The 22,217-nt window shown below is 43.3% G+C and overlaps 1 protein-coding gene across 2 annotated transcripts in view; it reads right to left on the reverse strand.

Moving 5' to 3' along the window:
* Positions 1-21,955, reverse strand: part of ARL15 (ADP ribosylation factor like GTPase 15) — a 430,267-nt gene extending 408,312 nt beyond the window's left edge. For both annotated transcript variants that reach the window (XM_057541534.1, XM_007195582.2), the window contains exon 1: positions 21,823-21,955. In XM_057541534.1, the coding sequence (XP_057397517.1) occupies positions 21,823-21,870 (48 nt within the window). In that variant the 5' untranslated portion in view covers positions 21,871-21,955. The remainder of the gene's footprint in view (positions 1-21,822) is intronic.
* Between the last annotated feature and the right edge of the window lie 262 nt (positions 21,956-22,217).

Here is a 22,217-nt window from a genome sequence, read left to right on the forward strand (position 1 = left end):
GTTGTGCACAGAGAAAGGGGGCGCCCAGCAGAGGCTGCTGCAAAGGGCCTCTGGCACCTGCTGGCTGCAGCCTGGTCCACCAGGTGACTTCACTGGAAGGACAGAGCACTGGGGGCATTCTTAAGGAGCAGTCTGCTGTGTCCCCCACAAAAGGGACTTACTGGAGGCCCTGGGCTAGGAACACAAAGGTGCTGCAGGGCACCCCTCCCGTCTTGGGCCACTCGCCATGAGCCATCAGGAGTCTCTGGCCTGGGATGGTTTTTCTACCTTCTTCTAGGTAGAATTAGAATTTTTTTGTAAGGCACTTTTTAAGTACCTCTCAGTATTTCAAAACTATAACTTGAAGCAGAATTTCTTATTTTAGATGCACTCAAAAACTCCATGGAGATAAATGGCAGTAATAAAATGTACTACTTGTTGCCAGATATGTAAAAGAAATCTCCCCACTAGAAGGCTGTTGAATCTCTTGACCCTTCTGTGAAAATCTAACGAACACATGGTAAAGACCCCACCTCTCCTGGGAAGGCACTGCCTCTGTTGCTGCCACATTTATAGAGGTGGGAACTGAAAGAGGAAGTGGAGAGAGTCTTATGATTGCTAAGGATGCTAGGTGGCAGGGGCCTTCAGGACACACCTGATGCTGTGTCCTGTGTGTTGTCCAAATGCCACCTTTGGGCAAGGAGCAGGCCCTCCTGCCCCTGCACCCCAGGCCCCCGGGACACCCCGTCAGCTCCCTCCCACACTTCTCCTGGCTCACCTTCCCAACCACGGCTCCCCCCAACGAGTTTTCATGTAGAAACTGTATTCTCCGTGTTAGTGGTTTTTAGAGTCTCTTAGTGTTTTAGAAACATTTTCTGATGGTGGTTGTGCTTCATTTTAACTAAAAATGGAATGCTTTCGCAGGGAAATTTTTATGATCAAATAATCTTTGGCCCTTTTTCTGACTGACTAATTACTTGAAACCATAAAACAAATATTTAGGATCTCCTCTGGAAAACTCAAAAATCTGAGCAAGTCTTGACTGATTTGGGCCCCTGGGTTCTAGAAGGTGTACCTGGCCAGAAAGTTGCTTGTCTGAGAGTCAGAGAGGCTCACTGTGAATTTTACTTCTGTTGGCGCTTTTTTATCTGAGTGACCAAAAGTTTGGGTTAAGTCAGCATTTGATGCACGGTTACTACTACACTGGCATGCTCTGGATGGATGACTGACATAGGAAGAGATCTTGTTCTATCTTGCCTACCTGTCTTCCGTTTGCTAAAAACTGTAACTTAGCAAATTATGGCAATTTGTTATTGTGTTAATTATAATAATTAAAGAGATTAATAAAATTACTGTTAAAAAAAGTAAGTATTTGTGGAGTGAGGAAAGTTAGATAGGAAGAGGAAAGAGGAGATACGGGGGAAGGGAAGGAGAGTAGGGCTTTTCTTTTCCCGAAACTATTCTGACATATACCATTCAAAAAATTATTTTAAAACCTAGCAGATCCTCTTCTTGCTGTAACTAGGTATTTGAACACAGGGATGTACATCTGAATTAAAATAGAGGACCTAAAGTTACTATGTTTCATTTCAAGCAGATCAACACTGATTGAAATGTTGTTGAGTAAACAAAAGTCCTTGCTAATTTTGAATACCCAGGAAAATGCTACCCACCCACTTTTTTTAAATTTAAAGTTCTTTATTTTGATTTAATGTGAGACTTTTTTTTTTTTTTTAAATATAAGCAACTTTTTTTTTTTTTTTTTTTTTTTTTTAAGATTTCTTTATTGACTGATTGATTGCTATGTTGGGTCTTCGTTTTTGTGCTATGGCTTTCTCCAGTTGTGGCAAGTGGGGGCCACTCTTCATCGCGGTGCGCGGGCCTCTCACTATTGTGGCCTCTCTTGTTGCGGAGCACAGGCTCCAGACGCGCAGGCTCAGTAGTTGTGGCTCACGGGCCTAGTTGCTCCGCGGCATGTGGGATCTTCCCAGACCAGGGCTCGAACCCGTGTTTCCTGCATTAGCAGGCAGATTCTCAACCACTGCGCCACCAGGGAAGCCCGAGACTTTTTTAATTGAAGTATAGTTGATGTACAATATTACATAAGTTACATGTGTACAATATAGTGATTCATGATTTTTAAAGGTTATACTCCACTTGTAATTATTATAAAATATTGGCTATATTTCCCATGTTGTATAATATATGCTTGTAGCTTATTTTATACATAATAGTTTGTACCTCATAATTCCCTACTATCTTGCCCCTCCCCTCCTTCCCTCTCCCCACTGGTAACCACTAGTTTGTTGTTTATATCTGCACCCATACCCACTCTTAAAAGAATATTCATTTGCTGTTACTGCTGTTGTTTTAAAATCACTCACTGCAATAATATAAAGCAATTGGAATAAATGATCTTTGCCTCAGAGATGAACTCTTAAGCACTCTGGATTTGGGAAAAAGAGAATTGCTTTAAAACAGATGAGAGATTCAAACCATCAATGAGCTTGTTAAATCTTGATTCTTATCCCCATGATTTCTTCACAATCATGCATTTTTACGTCAGTTTATTCAAGACAACTTTTGTACAAAGAATTAAAATATGCATCACTTCTTACACAGCTCTTTATAATTTCAACTTTTTTAGCAACCTGTTTCATTATACTTGTGGCTCTCCTAGGTAACAAAGAGTCTGATTTGAAGAGCTTTAAAATCAGGAGCTGAAGATCTCACTTCTTGACATGGGAATCAAAAGAGAAAATTTTTACTGAGTCCGTTTTATGAAACTATTCAAAGTGGATATTAAACTCACATAATTATTTACAATAAAGTTCAGTAAGAAGTGAGTACTTAGAAGTCAAGAAATGGAAAATATCCACCTATGGGTATTTTCAAAGATGACCAATAAAGTTAGGCATTCCCCCCAAATAAAGTCATATTTGGGAGAAAAGTAAAACATCACTAGCACAGGAATCTACTTCCCACACACTCAGGCTGCAAAAAAATTGCAGCCTGAATCCACAGAAATGATAGAGGACAGCTCCCCTTCAGGCTCATGACGTACTGTAATCCTGCCCACAGCCCAGGGCCAGCTCACAGGGGCCCTGAAAAAGTCAGGAAACCCAAAGGAAGCCCAGGAATGACCAAATAATCCTATCTCAATGACCCAGTCTTTAAAACACGCATCTCGAAAACCCAACACATCATGGGGAAAATCATGTTACATTACGAGAAATATTACTGGTGAACAACATAGATGTACAATATTTCTATGTGAAATAAAGCAGAGAGGAAAAGAACTTCAATCATCACAAGAGGCTCTCTACATCTAGCACAATGACATTCAGGAAACATTCAAAATGACGACATTATCCAATAAATCAGCTCACTGCTCTGTCGTCTACAACAGGGGTCTCCGACCCTGGGCCCACTGTTAGGAACCGGACCGCACAGCAGGTGAGCGGCGGGCGAGGAAGCAAGCCTCATCGGACGCTCCCCATCGCTAGCATTACCGCCTGAAGTAGCTGGCTGCAGTGATGTATTAAAACAAGCCCCTCCTTGGTATTTTATATCCAGTCTCCCCTGGTTTCCTGAAGTTCCTTAGGACGTGATCTGAATGGATGTTTATCAGCATGCCTATCAACCACAAGACAAAACCTGTTAGAAATCAGGGGTCAGGGAGCCAGTCGTCAGCATGCACTGCATACTGGCTCAGGTATCTACTCTTCAAGTAGCCAGTTATAGGTACAGAACACGAATGCCAATATAAAGGCGTACAATGGTGTGGGCTTTCCAACTCGGATCTGAAAAGGGGAAAATCAAGGCCCGTTGCACATAGTAGATGAGGAACATGGCCAGCAGGATGCAGTTGGGCCAGTGGTTGAGGCACTCGGCCGGCGGGATCTCCCCCGCGAGGAGCAGCAGGGCCAGCGAGGGCAGCTCCTGCACCACCTGACCCATCCGTGGAAAAATTGTCTTCCGTGAAACCAGTCCCTGGTGCCAAAAAGTTTGGGGACCACTGGTCTACGACACGTCGCCTCTCAGGAAACATTCGTAAGGGAAGAAGGGAGAAGAGAGCTGGCCAATCACATCCTAGGAAAAAAGTTCTCACAAGCAGAAACTTGACTCTCAAACTGTTTGATTCCAACAAAAGAGAAGTTGAAAGTTCCAAACAAGAGTGTAATTCTACAGTAGGACCTCAGAAAACTTGCCCACTTAGTTTAAAGTAAGTTGGCTCATTTGGCCAAACTTATGTAACAGCTGTAGGCAGAATTGGCCTGAAGAGATGTGGGCCACCCTCTGCCATGCCAGGACCTTTCACCCCTATAAATCAGAAATAGCTGCCACTTAACCCATCAACAAGCAGCTGCAATATCGTTACCTAGTTACTCCGTACTATGTTTATTAGGTGGAGGCAGAAAGATTTTTGAAAAGCTGGTATTGGAAAAATGAATAGAATCAGAGTGGAAATTTTTTGGTGACAATAGTACCATAAATCCTTGTTTTATAAAGAAAGTTCCAATTCAATAATAGCAAACACTTTTATCACGCTCATGGTACTAGTCTCTCTACTGAATGCTTTATATATTTTAGCTCAACTCTGAGTGGTAGGTACTATTATGCCCATTTCGCATATGAGGAAACAGGCACAGAGGCTGCACAGCAGGTAAGTGACAGAGCTAGAATGCAAATGCAGGGAGTCTGACCCCAAGGTCAGTGCCCTTAAATATTACTCTGTGCAGCCTCTCAGCCCAACCACTGACTTAGCAGCTATCTTGTGTACCTATGTCGGGCTCTGGGGACACAAAGAGGCCCACAGCCCAGCCCTGCACTGTGACACACTGTGCTTTGTCCGGTAACAGAGACAGGAACCACGGCCTGAGGCAGGGCTGTAGCTGGCCCATTAGCACCTCTGTGCCAGTGCACAATGGGGACCCTGGCAAGCTGGGAAGGGGCTGGACTGCAGGGGCTGTGCTTGCCCCCTTGGCCAGGCATCTCCGTGTGGTGTCCCGTGAGCTTAACTGTCTACGGCACCCCCACGAGCAGCCCTGGAAGGAGGCTCAATTCAGTTCTGGCAGTGGAAGACTGCAAAAGAGAAGGCTTAAATTAGAGTAGGAGGGAAAAGGTGAACTCTTCAACCAAAAATTATTTCTACAACACGACGCTCTGTGATCACTTTAATTAGACAGAAGCCAGGCTCAACACACGTCTTTGCAGCTTTATTAACAGTGCATCCGGATTACTATGCGATTGTTCCGGACATGTCACGTGCAGGTTAGCTCACAGGCTGCTCTGACAAAACAGCCCTAAGCAGGCTGCCTTCACAAAACCAACTCCTGGTCCCAACAAGCTGCCTGTGACTGGCTTTTGGTCCAGTGGAAAGGTCTGGGCCGTCCTCGTCAGCTTCTGGACTCGGCAGCTCGAACCACCAGTTCTCTGCCCTGGGAGACTGGTGCCGGGGGCTTTGAGGGACCCAAACCCCAGGCACCCTCCCAGGAGATGCAGCCCATGTGAGAGAGACAGATGTCCACAGTGCGTCCCTTGAGAGAGCCCCGTCCCCCCACTCACTGGGGACCAGGACTCCTGTGCAAGTACAACCGCTCTTAGCGGAAAAGTAGGCTGAGGGTCTTAAGAATCACGTACTTGAGCTGTGGGTTTATTTATCTGAACTAGGACTCCCTCCTTGCAACACAACCAACTTGGGCCTCCCTTCTCCCATCTCCTTGACCAGGGAGCTGCTAGATCAAATTATTCTGGGAAAACATCCGCCTGACTGCACCATCTTCCAGATCACGGTTACCCTTACCCCATGCTGCTCTGTGTCTCCTCTCCAGCAAGCCAGCCTCGCGCAAGTCCATTCCCTCCCCAGTCTCTCCACAGAGCCCTCTGCCCCGGGCGTCGTGGTGGTGCAGGTCAGGATGTGGTGTAGTTAATATGCATTAATTATGTATATTGGTTAGGAGGGAGGGCTTTGAAGCAAGACTTCCTGGGTTCAAAGCCTGACTCTGCCACTTCCTAGCTGTATTTCCTTCAACAAGTTGCTTAATCTTTCCATGTCTCAGTTTTAACATCTGAAAAATAGAAATGATACCTACCTCATAGGGTCCTTAGAAAGTGCCTGCCAATATAAATGCTGTGAAGGAGTTTTTGTTGTTGTTGCTATGATGACAGTAAGAGGGGGTGGCAGAGAAAGAGGTGTCAGGCACTGTTCTGGAATACATGTATTATTTTAGTTAATCCTCACAACAAACCCAAGAGGTAGTTACTCTTACTATCCCCACTTTACAGAGGAAGAAGGTGAGGCGTTGAGAAGTTAAGTAACTTCGCCAAAGCTAGAGTGGTAGAGCCAGGCAGGCAGGTTCAGCCCAAAGCCTGCAGCGCTCAACCTTGAAACAAACTCCTCTACACCCACAGAACTTCGTTAAATGCCCCCCCACCTTGTGGCCTAACTCAGTCCCTCAAGGTCACCTTCGAGGATCTCCAGGGCACTCCTCCTCCCCTACTCCTTTCAAGACTCTGGGCAATGAGCTCTAATATCTAGTGCTGTGTGCCTCTCCTTGTCAAGGACATTGGCCAACCTTCCCCTCTTCCACTGAGGATTTCTCAATCTGCCTCAGCCTTTTGCTCCAGCCCAAGTCCTGCCCTGGCCCTGCTGACTTCGCCAACCACAAGGATGCTATATCCAGCACCTGCGCTGTGTTTCCTCTTCTACATCTTAAGCTCCCCACCCTTCCCGCAGCCACGCACAGCCACGCACTGGAGACTCCCCTCCGAGAGCCGCTCTGCAATCTTAAATTCATACACCTTACTGTCTCCTGCAATGAGCTTTCTCTCCCTCCAGTTTTCTGAACAGTTACTCCAAATAACTCCAATACTCCCGCTGTTCATCCGCATCAGGACCACCCATCCTCGCATCCTCTACTTTCTACTCGCCCTTCCTTCCTTTCCACTAACTCAGAGCTCACGACGGTCTATCACTTCAGCCATCCTCTTGCCAGTGTCCTAAATTCCTCTACCCCATTAACCACCCATTGACTCACCTTGGAAAAATCCCAACCTTTATCAATCTAACTGCCCACCTTCTTGAAACCAACACCCAAACAGCTACAAAGTCTGTGTCCCTGGTCATCATGGCCCTCATTCTTCACTGTAGCTACTTCAGCTCAAACCCCTCCGCCACCATATTTCAGTCACGCTCAGCAAGACGACCTCACGTTCCACTTCATCGGCATTTAATCATCTCAAGTTCGGTCCCCTTTAGAAAGGAAAGCCGCCACTCAGTGTCCCCTCCCCCTCCAGTTCCAGCCCTAGCCTTCTTCTCGTTCATGGTGAAATTTCTAGACAGTCTCAACTGCAGCGGCATCATTTCCTCACTTCCCACCAGGCCTCTGAGAGCCTCTGGTCAAGGTCACCACTGACGCGGACCCAGCGTTCACGGTGCAGCCATTATCTTCCAGGATCTCTGGGCCACAGTTAACACAACTGGCCACTTCCTCCTCCTGGAAAGTCTCCCTTCTCAGCCTGCTCAACAGGACACTCTCCAGGTTTTCTCCCAACCTTGCAGCTCTCTTTCCCTCTTGAGGTTCCTTTCCTTTGTCTGATCCCACAAAAACTGCGTGTCTACTATGTGCCGGCCCTGATGGAGGCACTGGGCTTCCTTGGGTTCTCCCCTCCCCACTCAGCACAACCCTCCCTGGGCAAGCTCAGACATGGACGTGACCTTGGCTTCAGTTACCATCTAAGTGGTTTAGGATGGTCAGACGTTAGTGGTCAGACGTTAGCCAGACCTGGGTTCAGATTCTGGCTGAACACATCACATCACAGGCATGACACAATTTCTCTAAGCCTCAGTTTTCTAATCTCTAAAAGGATATTGGGTTGGCCCAAAAGTTCGTTCGGGTTTTTCTGTTACATCTTACGGAAAAATCCGAACAAACTTTTTGGCCACCCCAATAGTAATAAATCATACATGAAAAATACGTAGCACTATGCCTCCCACATGATGATTTAATAATATAGTGTACATATATATGGCGAGTAACAATATTGTTTTTAACTACTCATCCAAGGCTCCCCTCTGAGCTCCCATCTACTTACATGAAATCTCAACTTGGACTTCCCACAAGCAGTGCAAACTCCAGACTCAAAGTCCTCATTTCCCTCTCCATGTGCTATTCCTTCAAGTGTCACCTACCACAGTACATGACCCATTTAGCCTCCCTGATGCCTGTGGTGGTCCTAAAACATGCCCGTAAACCCTCTGACTTCCTCCCACCCAGAGGTGGTGTCTGTCTCCTGCCCTTGGCCCGAAGCGTGCCTTTGTGACTGCCTTGATGAACAGGTGCGGTACAAGTGATGCTGCATGACTGCTGAGGTCAGGTCAGAAAGACCAGCAGCTTCCACCAGTTTCTCTTGGTACCTGCACTCTGTGAGCCTTCCAGCTGGATGTAAGCAGCGCCGCTCCCGAGTCCTCATGCAGAAAGACTGCGCGAAGAGAGATGCCGCAGGAGTTCACACTTTTCCAGCCCCCAGATTTGCATGTTCCCAGCCCAGATGCCAGACCAGTGTACGAAGAAGCCTCGAGATGCCCCCAGCTGCCATCTGTCCGTAACTTAATAAGGAATCCTGAGCAAGAACAATCTAGCTTATACTCAAAGAGACAGACAATAGCAAGATTTGGCAAAGATGTAGAGAAACTGGATCCCCATATACTGGCGGTGAGAATGTAAAATGATGTACACACTTTGGGAAACAGGTTGGCAGTTCCTTAAAAAGTTAAGCCTAGTAGTTACCATGTGACCCAGCAATTCCACTCTAGGTATAACCCAAGAGAACTGAAAAGATATGTCCCCACAAAAACTTGCACATGAGCATTCATAGCAACATAACAGCCTAATAGTGGAAACAACCCAATGTCCATAAGTTGATAAATGGACCAGTAAAATGTGGTATACCCATACAACAGAATATTATTAGGCAATAGAAAAAAATGAAGTACTGATATTTATTAAAACATAGATGAATCTTAAAAACTTTATGCTAAATGAAAGAAGCCAGATGCAAAAAGCTACATATTATATGATTCCCTTTATATGAAATGTAAATAAATGTCAGGATAGGCAAATCCATAGAGAGACATAAAGTAGATTAGTGATCACCAGGGCCTAGGGAGAGGGCAAAATGGGGAGTGACTGCTAGAGGGTACAGGATTTCTTTCTGGGGTGATAAAAACGTTCTAGAATTAGATGGGGTTGATGGTTGCACAACTTCATGAATATATTAAAAACCACTGAATTGTACACTTCAAAAGGGTGAACTGTTATCTTATAAATGACCTATAATGGAAAATAATCTAAAAAAAGAATAGATTTATATATATAACTGAATCACTTTGCTGTATACCTGAAACTAACATGATACAGCAAATCAACTATATTTCAATTAAAAAATTTTTAAAAGGGAAAAACAAGAACAGCCTAGCTGAACCCAATTTACCTCCAGATTCATGAGTAAAATAAATGACCGTTATTAAGCCACTGTTTTAAGGTAGTTTGTTATTCAGGAATGGATAACCAGAATGATGCTCAAACCAAAAACCTGAAAATGATCCCTAAAATCTCCTTTGTTCTCATCTCCTACATCCAATTCCAAAATCCTGGCAATTCGCAAAATGTTGCTTCAGTCCACCTACTTTTCTGCATCCTGCCTGCCCCGACCTGGCTCTGAATACCATCATTTCATTCCTGAATCAGGACAGCATCCTCTTAACTGGTCTTCTTCCTCCAGTCTGGCTGCCCTTTCCAATCCTTCTCCACAGCGCAGCCAGATCTGACCATGTCACTCTAGGCAAACTTTAAAGGTTCCCACGATGTGACTGTAGAGGGACTCTGCAGCTCAAGTGTAGACACCGTTCCTGACTCTGCTCCAGCCACACTGAGCCCTTGGAGTTCCTTGAAGCGACAGAGTTACTCACCCCCAAGTCTCTGCACAAGCTGTTCCTTCGCCCTGGCCCTGGCCCTGCCTGTCACTGGGCCAACTCTACTCAACTACAATGTTGCAGATTAAAAATGGCTCCTCTGAAAAGCTCTCCTTGGCCCTCAAGTCTAAGTTTCCCTTTCATATACCCCATTAGTAACCTCTACTTCCCTCTGAATAGAATATGCCACTCCAAAACATAACTGCTTATTGTTCATCTCTACAAGATTATAATAAGTTCCTTGAGGGCAGGCCAATGTCTTATTCACTTGTATATCCCTAGTGCCCAGAACAGCACCAGAACCTAGAAGGCTTATAAAAAATTGGAGCTGTTTGAGTGAATGAATGATAATTATGTAAAGGCAAATTTATGATCACTTAAAGAATTAGAAAGAATGGAAAAAAGAAGAAAGTTATTCCAAGAAGGATACAAGATGACTGAGAAAAATTTTGAAATAAAAGAAACATTTAGGATTATCTAATTAATCCCACCTTTTTACAGATGAAGAAATTTAAGACAATAACATTGACTGGTTTGCCCAAACCTCACACTTAGTTGTTTCAAAGCCAGGAATACAATCAGGTCAACCAACCTCCATAGTACCTCTTCAGCGTTTCAGGATTTTCAAATGAATCACACAACTAAATAATGTAGGAATTTCAGACTATGGCCAAGTAATTTCTCCAAATTAAAAAAATCTGCCTTATAATCCTCTTGTATTATATTGTTCTCATGCCTGAACACACGGATGTAGCTCTGGGCAACTTTACATTTCTTTAGCGTACACACTCATCAGAATAAGTAAAGGACTGACAATGTAAAGACTTGATGAGGATACAGAATAACCGGAACTCTTACACTACTGGTACAAGTCTAATTGGTACAACCACTTTGGAAAAAGTTTGGCGGTATTTAGTAAATCTAAACATATGTATGCCCTGTGAACCTGAAATTCTACTTTACCCAACAGAAATGAGTGTTTATTTCCACCAAAACCATGCACAAGAATGTCTGTAGCAGCTTTATTCCAAATAGCCCCAAACTGGAAACAACCTAAATGCCCAACAACAATAGAATGGATAGATTAGTAATAGTATATTCATACAATATTGCATTGCAACTAAAAGGAACAAACTACTGATTCACGCAACATGGACGGATTACACAGGCATGCTGAGTGAAAGAAATCACACGCAAAAGAATACATAGCTGTGATTCCATTTATATTAAGTTCAAAATCAGGCAAAACCAATCTATGTCAATACTGCCTGGGAAGGAACACAGAGAGCCTTCTGGGGTATTAGAAAGGTTTTACATCTCCACCTGGGGTGGTTACAAGACACAGGTACATATAAATTCATCTAGCTGTACCTTTAAGGCTGTACACATTACTGTATGCAAATTACACTTCAATTAAAAAGAAGACAATAATTTGGTGAATAAAAAATTTGATTAGAAAAAAATAAGTGCACCTTAGCTTTATGTAACACCTTATGTTCATGAAGTACAGTATAAACATTCTCATTCAACCCTTACAGCCCCATGTTCAAGTTTTTTTGCAAATAAGATTCTCATTTACTAATCATAATTACTATCTTTAAAAATACCTGAATCAGAGAAGAAAAAAGGAAATAAAAATTAAGTGGCAGTAAAAATTAACTTTAGTATTCTTTTTGGGACTAGAAGTCCTAATATGAGTAATTTGCAGAACAGACAAAAAAAACGTGTTTTATCCAAGGTCAAGGACAAATCTTTTGTGCCCAGCTCTTAAAATGTACAAGGAAGTATGTGCTCCGACATAATGTTTAGTTACATTATTTCACAAAAATTGTACACTGCCATTTCTGGAAAGTATAAAAATCCCCACGGTGTCACTGAAGGGCGGGGGGCGGGGGGAGGGCAGAATCCAAGACATACACAAGGAGAAAGAGAGAGACTCGCTTTATCTACACTTGCCCGCCTTCCGTTAATGCCATTATATTGAGTCATGTGGACTCCTACACCAATCGGTATAGAAATTATAACGCGATTTTTTTTAAAAAACACTTAATAATCAATAGTCATCACAGAGGCTCTGATGCTATCTGAATTTTTCAAATGAGGAAATCGTAGTTCGATTCATTTGTCTTAGACCAGGTTCCCAGTATTTGGGGTTTTAGAAATAAGTACATTCTAAATATATACATACATACAAACTTGAGGATGGATAAGGATTGTCATCTTTTTATTCTGACAGGTAATAACATTTTGAGAGAGAGAGAGAGATACTATCGTTCACTATCATCAGAATAGACAGCATATTCTAATATCTACAAAAAGTTGGAAAGATATAATCTCATATTTTTAAGACTATAAATTAAATGTACAATGACTTTGTAACACTCTGACTTTTCCTTTTTGCTATGGACTGACATTTGGAAAACAACTCGCATTACTCAGGTAACAGGTGGAATATCTAGGAATCAAATACAGGACTTCAAACTTTTTCTTCTCTACCACAAAATAAAACACGTACAGATTAAGATTATGGATGTGTCACCAACCCTCATAACAACTGAGGCAGCTGGGATTACTCAATTTCTCCTGACCCTCAGTTTCGTCAACCATAAAACAAGAATACAAGTTCCTACACCTCTCAGAGGGTCGCTGAAAAGACCAAACAAATGGTGAATGTATATTAAGCGCTTCCTGCCGAATCTAGGACAGAGTAAATTCTCAATCAATATTAATTATCATCATTATCACTGTCTTTACTATTACATAACTTTGACTTAACAAACAGCAGCTGATTATATCCAGGCACGGTTTATTAACTTATTTAATCCGTAAGTCAAAGCTTTAAAATGCGGGTACCTTTTGACCCTGCGTAAAATCTACTAGAATATGATCATAAAAATACTCCAAAGGATTAGAAACACTGCATGTAATAATCTCCCTTTTTGAGATCCACCATGTACATCTGCATACTAAAGGCTGTACAATAAAGAAACTTGTTTAACTTTGTTTGACCCAGTTTCCAAACTTACTTGGCATTGAAACCTCTTTTTGAAACCATAGAACAATGCATTATCATAAAAAATCCAAGAGTTTATATGGAATGTCCATTGCAGCATTATTTATAACAAACATTAACAAAATAAAACAAAAATTGAAACAAACATAAAATATTCAATGAAAAGGTGATTAGTTAAGAAAATTATGGTTTACAGGTATAATGCAGAAAATTAATGTTGCGGAAGAGAAACTTAAACATAAGTGTAAAAAGCAAGTTATAAAACTATATCTTCATTATAATTCAGGATTGAAAAATATTAATCGGATCTCTGTGGGTTGCTTGGATTACAGATATATATTTTTTCCATTGTGCTTGGCTGTGTTTTCCAAATTTCCTCACTAAGCTTTTACTTTAATAATAAATATGTTACCAAAATAATCTCATTCCTTACACAGGCAAGAATATATATGTACATGTGTTAATATGATTAAAAAATGACTGCTCTAAACTGTAAAACAAACTGAATCATAAAAGACTGATATTCACATAAAATTTCATTAAACAATTTATATGATTCATTGTGTGGTACTAAAAACAAGTAAACACACACACGCAAAACCATGCCTCAAAACCAACACCTATTCTTTTCTTTGAGCTTCTCACAAAATCCAAATAAGATCTCTACATATAAAACCAGAAATGGTAATATCCAAACTAGAACTATAAAACAAATATCTACAGATACATACAATAACATTTGTTAACCTTAAAAACATTAGAGAAATAAAACAAGTTTCAAGAAGATAAGGATGGTCTGCTACAATTCCTTTAAAATTAACACACACAGAACAATACTCTATATTGTTTATGCATACATGCAAATATAATAAAAATGCAAAAACACACATGAGAATGATACCCACTAGCTTTGGGATAGTTGTCACCACTGAGAAGGACAGAGGAAGAAAGCATGGGAGAGGAGAAGGCTTTCGCCTTAAAGTTTCTTTCTTTTTTTTTTAAAAGAGCACCAGAGTTTTGAAGTTAAAATGGCAAAATGCTAACAACTTCAATCAGGGAGGTAGGTACACAGAAATGTGTTTTCTTATTTTCTGTACTTTTTCTAAATACTTGTATTTATTAAAAATAAAACTTTGAAAGAATTGTATTTTGCTTTAGCTCCTGACTCCATGTGCAGATTGATTAGGAACAGGTGCAGGCCTTCTGTGCCTCAATCAATGGTCCTGGGATGGCTCCAGACTGTCATCTGCTTCCTCCAGAGAAGCAGCTATCTTGTTGAAAAAAGAACCCCCAGGAATCCCTCTGGGGGAGACATGGCCACAGTTGCTAGGATCTAAGTCCTCAACCCTGAGAGAAGCAATCCAGAAGTCAGAACCATTCCCAGCAAAGCTAGGTACAAAGGAACCTGATAAATGAGATGGTCCTGCAAATCCAACTTTTAGTTCCTATTTAGTTACTGTTAAAATCATGTGCTTTTGGCTGTGAGTCAAAGAGCAGAGTGCTAATGCTTATGCACAGGGTGAAGGAGAGAGAGGGTAAACAAACGAAAGCAAAATCAGTGAGCAAACTCTCTCACCTTAAGGTACAAACACATGTACTTCCCCAACTGAAGCGGGGCTGTCTCTGAGCTCCCAGGAGGACTTCTCCCAGGTGACAGCAGCAATCAAGCGACCTCTCAATTTCCAGCCCTGTGCCTGAAACATGGCCCCACTCACTCATCCTCTCAAAAACTATTAATTATTGCTAGGTTGGCAGTACTGAACCTTGCTTACATGCATGGGCTTGGAATCCACCGAGCTAGGCTCGTACCCTTGCCCTGACACTCCACTGGTTACGTGATCCCGGCCATTACTCCACCTCACAAAGCCTTAAGCTCCCTCTTTTCTAAGTCAGTATGTCTTGCACCTAAGTCAGTAGTATCTGGTTAACAGGACTGTTGGGAGGATTAAATTGGGTGATGCAAGTGAAACACTTTGCACAGTACTTGGTACATAGCTCCTTATTTACCGGGCTCCAGACTCAATTCTGGTGATAAAAGGATGATCAAGATAGTCAGGGACCCTGCACTGATACATGTTACAGATTCAGTGATGAAAACGTTTGCAAAGCGCCCAAGATTAAGAGTTTCAAGATGGTAACCACAGAGCATTAAGCCAAGCATGGGGGCCCTTCTAAGCCACATGCCCACGAAGTCAGCCCTGCCAGAAGTAAATGTGCTCAAACACTTTGCTGATACTCAGAAATGAGGGTCAACAAGAACTGGGCTTCTTAGATTCAACCAAACACCAGAAGCATTTAGGGAGAGGCCTGGGCAGAGCACAGCATAACTGAGGAACTGCAGGCTCCAAAACAAAAGCCCATCATTAACTCAATTTGTGAGAAGTATCAGCATTTGTTAACCAAAACGCAGTTGCCAGACATTTCCTAAAAATCTTTTCTTCCTTCTAGTCTACCTCAAGAACAAACACTTTAGAATTCATGTCATCAGGAGACTTTGCCCAACTGAAATCCGTAAGCAAAAGGCAACTTGGGGCCTAGTGTCTGCTGGGCACAGACCCACTTCCCATCAGCACTTGGTGAAGGAGCAGAGCAGACTTCAAATAAACTGCCAAATAGATTCTGAGTCTCAGGGACTTTTGAGTCTTCAAAAGATGACTGGGGCTTGTGGCCCTGAAGGTGCCCTTGAAGTGACACTAGGGGGCGGAGTACCAGGGTTCCTGGAAACCCATTTGTGGTCACTTGATGAAACACTGGATGGTGAAGGTCACCTCAGTGCCCAGAGTCAGGACATTACAGGGCGGGAGGCTCAGGACACAACATAGTTCTTTCTATCCGGGCTTCTCCTTAACAGTCATGTAGCAGAGCCAAGTCCTCGAGCGCGTGGGAACATCAGTCAGCCTGCTCCTGGCACCTGATTTCTTGACTCGAGAAGCAGCATGGTATTTACGTGAAATACGCTGTAAAAATTTCAACTGCATTCCAACAGCTTTAACACCAAGCTGGAAGGAACGCAGGGAAGAGGGAGGGCTCTGGGGCCACAATCCCAGCTTATTACTTGTTAGCTGTGTGAACTTGGGGAAATTACACAACCTCTCTGAGCCTTGGTTTAATGCATTACACTTGGAAAGCACTTACATTATCTGGCACCATAGCAAGTGCTCAATAAATGTTAACTGATCTTACCCTCATAACTCCTATGCTTAATTCCCTCACCCCCCAGCATGCCTACAAGCACCTGGCTTAAGCGTCCTTCAGAATGCAAGCTCCCAGAGGGCAGGAATCACGTCCCCATGTGTCCTCTCTTGGGACTCGTTCTACAAGCCTGGAACAATAGAAGGTCGAGAACCAGAACTACTGCTTTATATAGCAGTTCCTGCTTCATGGTCTGGATATTTTTTAAACTTTTTTGATAAGAGAACTGTTTATTGTGTTCCCATTATTTTTATCTTATGATTTGTTAATAAAAGAATATTTACGTTACTGACTAATCCAGTTGCACTTAAAATTTAAAAATATGTGGCCTATGTCATTATTTTATACATAGTCAGAACATACAAGTTATAATGTTCATAGTCATTCATGGTCAAAAACAGCACACTTTTAAGACAACAGAACATCAGATGAAGTCACAACTGTGCCTTCACGTCTCTTTTTGAATGGGCTCACTTACAACTTAGTAGAACCTGAGAGCTCTGTGTACATCAAGAGTTTCTGTTCCTGGTTGGTTGATTCCTTGGTTTGTATCCTGCAAATGGTGATGGATTTGTGCTGATCCACCTACCTTCTCTCACCTGATCTTCCCCATTGACACATATTTTTATAATGACAGGTATAGCCTGTGACCAAGAAACTAGACCAGATTCATCAACCAATACAAGGAAGAAAACTAGAACTCTGGCCTTATTATATCCCCAACCCAATACAGACGTGCAATGATCATTATCTGACAATTAGCATCCAAGACTAATGAAGCACTTTTAGTTGTCACATTTTCAGGCCTAGCTTTGCATTTTAGTTCACAGTGAAACAAAGAAAAACACATGAGAGAGAAACCTACCAGCAACCCAAGCAGCAGAGAGAAATCTACCAGCAAGCCAAGGAGCACATCAGAGGCAGCCTCTTCCTCCTGTGTCTACCCAACTGTCCTGCCACAGGTTCCTGTAGAGCCACCTGCCTGCCAGCCCTACAGCCAAGGGGATCCCAGCTGGGGGCTCATCAGCTCTGAGTTTCAGGGTCATGCGCAAAGCAGGGGTCCCATAAATATTTGTTAAATGGATTAAAGAAAATATCCGAAGGTGGTTTTATTTTTATAGGTATTAAACTATCCTCAAGAGAGTCTTGTGACTTCCTGCTTGCTGATGACACTCTAAATCTTTCCATATACTGAGACTAATTAAAAGGTAGTCCAGGGCTTCCCTGGTGGCGCAGTGGTTGAGAATCTGCCTGCTAATGCAGGGGACACGGGTTCGAGCCCTGGTCTGGGAAGATCCCACATGCCACGGAGCAGCTGGGCCCGTGAGCCACAACTACTGAGCCTGCGCGTCTGGAGCCTGTGCCCCGCAACGGGAGGGGCCGCGATAGTGAAAGGCCCGCGCACCGCGATGAAGAGCGGTCCCCGCGCCGCGATGAAGAGTGGCCCCCACTTGCCGCAACTAGAGAAAGCCCTCGCACGAACCGAAGACCCAACACAGCCAAAATAAATAAATAAATAAATAAATAAAGTAGCTATTAAAAAAAAAAAAAAAAAAAAAAAGGTAGTCCAGGGACTTCCCTGGCGGTCCAGTGGTTAAGACGTCGCCTTCCAAAGCAGGGGGTACGGGATCGATCCCTGGTAGGGGAGCTAAGATTCCACGTGCCTTGGGGCCAAAAAACCAAAACATAAAACAGAAGCAATATTGTAACAAATTCAATAAAGACTTTAAAAATGGTCCACATCAAAAAAAAAAAAAAACTGAAACAAAATAAAATAAAAATTAAAAGGTAGCCCATTATTTACCACTGAACGGTAATAGCCATTCCACAGGAGGTATAATAATATCAGCAACATAACCACATTATATTAACATTCTACATCTGAAAAGCAACATGCTGTTTATAAATCACTTTCCCTCCATTGTCTCATGGAATCATCAACAGCATTACACAAAGCATAACAAATTTTATTGCTGTTATTTTGATGGCAGAAGGGGGGAAAAGGTAAAATTCAGGCCAATCAACATGAATCGGTACACAAAGAATATTAAACCGAAAGGAATCTAGAAGTTGATCTTATCCAACCTTCCAGGAAAACATGGTAGACACGTTTTTCACTATAACTTTACTATTTTCTCCTACCTTATTCAAAAAGCTCCACACATTGTCTTACTAATTCTACCTGTAAGAAGAGAGACAGAAAGAAAGATGCTGGTACTGCCCTTTGAACAGCAGCAGAATCTTTACCTACAGACCTGACAGGTGTGCACATGGCCTTTAAAGCCCATCCTGAAAACGCGAAAAAGGTATGTGGCCTGCCAAGCAGATTCCCTCGTCAACCGGAAAACCAAGATTTTTTATATTTAAATGGCCACCCAGCCTAAACAAATAATATCTTGATAATCTTAAAGTTAAGAGTAAAAGATACATTTTGCATTCCCCAGACCAAAACACCTAATCCAAACAGATTTTATCTTGTCTTACTTTAGAAGCTGGAGAGGAAAGAAGAATTGTCCCTTCTGTCTCATATTCATTCAATTCAACAAATAAAGATTGGACACAGGGCGATACATATAATTATTTAGGATAAGCAAGTTACCATTATTTCCCTAAACTGAAATCAATGAAAACCCTATCCACCTTATCTGTCACCGCTAATTGAGAGCACTTCTTTTTTTTTTAATTTTTATTTATTTATTTATTTATGGCTGTGCTGGGTCTTCGCTTCCGTGCGAGGGCCCTCTCCAGTTGCGGCAAGCAGGGGCCACTCTTCATCGCGGTGCGCGGGCCTCCCACCATCGCCGCCTCTCTTTTTGTGGAGCGCAGGCTCCAGACGTGCAGGCTCAGCAATCGTGGCTCACGGGCCCAGTCGCTCCGCGGCACGTGGGATCTTCCCAGACCAGGGCTCGAACCCGTGTGCCCCGCAACGGCAGGCAGACTCTCAACCACTGCGCCACCAGGGAAGCCCGAGAGCACTTCTTTTAAGTTAAAAAATCAACAGCAGCCTCTAAGATCAGAGAGCTTCATCAATTGTTTTAATATCCGCAATCTTAATGAAAGCTGTTAAAAACATCACATCTACGTTTCTCATTTCTCTCTCTCAGCTCTCCTCCAAATGAAAAAAGGTTAAATGATGACATCCAGCCTAAAGAACAATGCATACACACACACACAGCTCCCTCTTCCAGCTTCCAACAGCAACGATAAGGAAGTCGAACACCGATTAAAAAGAAAAAAGAAGAAAAGATGGCACACAGATTATTCCTGTCAAGTGCATGGACAGGGTACTTACTCTAGTACACAAGCTCAACAAAATCCCAAGAGTCAAGCTCGGAATGAAAGGAGCATATTTTCTCTGGAAAGTAAGTAAAAGGACTTGGGAACTGATTTTTAAAATGGGATCCCAGACAGAGTCAATGAAATTGATTTTCATTTTTTAGAAATTGGTTTTTAATAAACCCCGTATAAACATTATGTACGAGCAAATGAATCCGTCTGAAAGGCAAGAAGAAACGAATGGTGTGTGGAACATCATTTTCTCTGAGAGCTGATAAGCAAAACGTAAACACAGAAGACCACCTGAGGAGGGTTTCTTCTTTTAAACTTCATGTTTAAGGATTTCCTTAAGTCTTTTCACAGCGGATATTTGGCACACTCATAAGAACTGACTTATTGCCTTTAAGAGTTTTTTTTCTCACCGCCAGTGATGAGCCAAGTGATTTTTATGGGGCTGTTTCACTGCACTTGTGGATTTTTTAAAAAGCATAGATAAGGTGACAAAATAATGATTTTTCAAAAATAGGGTGTATGGGGGCATGGCAGGTACAACAAAAAGGCCATGTCGAACTTGGGGCCCATTGATTCTGATACAAAACTGTTAGGAAACTGACAAAGAAATAATCTGGTTTTAAGGTAATCCAGAGCCCCACAAACATTCCTCCACCCACCCTTAAGACTCTCCATCAGGAAATTAACCTGAGTAATTAAACAGAGTCTTCCAATTTTTTTTCCCCACGCAATTTGCAAATTTAAAACTCACCCAGTAAATAAAATAATAAAATACCAGAACTACTTGAGTTCCTTTTTAGAAACTACTTAAGAATCCAAAATTAGCTTTCAATAATATCGGTAAGGGCAGCCCCTTCCAATTAGGTAATTATCCTCAACAAACTTTGGCTTTAATTCAGGCAGACTGCAAGACAAAGCCATGGTACTGTATGTGATAAGACAAGCTACAAAACAATCAGTTATTTGATTCAGAAAATAATCTTTAAGAAACATCCAACAACTCTCTTAACCTACATGGCACTTTGTATTTTAAAGAACCTCCTAATCAGATAACCCCCTTAACAGGCTCCCGTTATGGGCAGATAATGTCCCTTTATCACAAAGACAGAGGAAGTTACTGACATCAACAAATGAACAAAACAGAATTTGAACTCAGAATTTTTGACTCCCCTCGATTCACAAGGTCATGCATTAACTGCAGTAACCACCCCTCCCCACAAGACCACCAAACCAGGAACCTTTAGGGGAAATAAGCCCAAGTACAAAATAACATTACAAAACCAGTCCTCGTCCAGCGTTTCTTGACTATGAAAGCATTCACAGTCTTTCTTAGTACAGAATTAAGTGTAATTCCTAGAAGGCACTGGCAAATCTCTGCCAGGCCAATCTGCAGTCAGAAACCAACTGCATGGGTTCAACAAGAGGACAGGACGGTCAATGTTTTTAACCATCTACTTCAACTCTGCATTGCAATAGCGGTTGCGGCTAACAAGGTAAACCTGGTAATTGTTTAGGATCGAACACAGCCAGGGTCAATGAGGATCCCCGTGAACACAAACATGCAGCTCTGGGGAAATGATTTCTGGAACAATACATGGTGCTTGCATAATTACACACACACACAAAACAAGTGCTTTTTAAAGTAATGTTCAGTCCCAGCATTGTGCTGACACTTTTCCCACCTAAACTTCTCAGCATAAACCTGGCCTAAAAAGCACAGGTGGGATCCAATTCGTGCACAGGGTAAAAGCGGCGTGCATCCAAGGCAGGAACGGTGAGGCAATGCCTGCCCCTACCCAATCCCTTCTACCCAGGCTGCGATGTAGATTAGTCCCGTCTACTTTATGGTAATGTGCTTTTAAAACCTCGCGGCGACCGAGGTCATAGCTTTAGAGATCTAATAACAACCAAATGACCGGAGCTGCCGGGCACTTAGTAAGCCATTCTGGTTATGGCTCTTTAATAGTACCTGGAGTTCTGCTAAAGGGAGAGGGGGAAACTCCTGCTTCCCGGGAAAGAAAAGTCCTCTGCGGGAGCGCAGAAGGAAGCAAGGAACCCGAACGCGGGCAGGGGACGCCCAGCCGCCGCGGCCCCATCTCTCCGGGAGCGCCCGCGCGCCCCTCGCCCCACAGCACAGCTGGCCCGGGCCGCACCTTTACCTGTCAGCTCCACCAACCCCTCGGAGCTGCGGCCCCGCCGTCTCGGCTGCCGCCCCTCCGAGTCCCGGCACAGCTCTAGAGCTTGCTGCGGGAGAAAGAACCCCAAAGGCATCCCATCCCAAAGAAAGAAAGCAAAAAGGCTGTTCCTCCAGGCGGAGGGACATCGGGCACGTCGGGGTCCGAGAGGCGACAGGCCACCCCTGCCCCGCACCTACCAGATAATCCATGTACAGAAACGCCTCAGTTATCCGGAGATCAGACATCCGGCAGCCTAGAGCATCCGGAACGGCTCCGAACCCGGAAAAAAAAAGCAGCGTCTCCGGCTGCGAGCGAACAGCCCCTGAAAAAGCCAGCAACAACGAAAATAGCCGAGAGCACCCGAGGAGCCGAAGATTACACAAGGGGCGCGGCGATTGGCCGGATGGGCGGGCAGAAGGAAAAGAGAGCGCTCATTGGCTGCAGCGCCTATAAAAGGCAGGCCGCTGCGGGTGGCTGGGGAGAAGCGTGGGAGCTGTCGGGCAGCTGGTTCCTGCGAGGAGGGCCGAGGGGGCGGGGGCTAGGGCGGCGCGGGCGGAAGAGCGCAGGGGGAAGAGCGGAAAATCAGCCGGTG

This window comes from Balaenoptera acutorostrata, chromosome 2 (assembly GCF_949987535.1).
Source record: "Balaenoptera acutorostrata chromosome 2, mBalAcu1.1, whole genome shotgun sequence".
Taxonomy (NCBI): Eukaryota; Metazoa; Chordata; class Mammalia; order Artiodactyla; family Balaenopteridae; genus Balaenoptera; species Balaenoptera acutorostrata.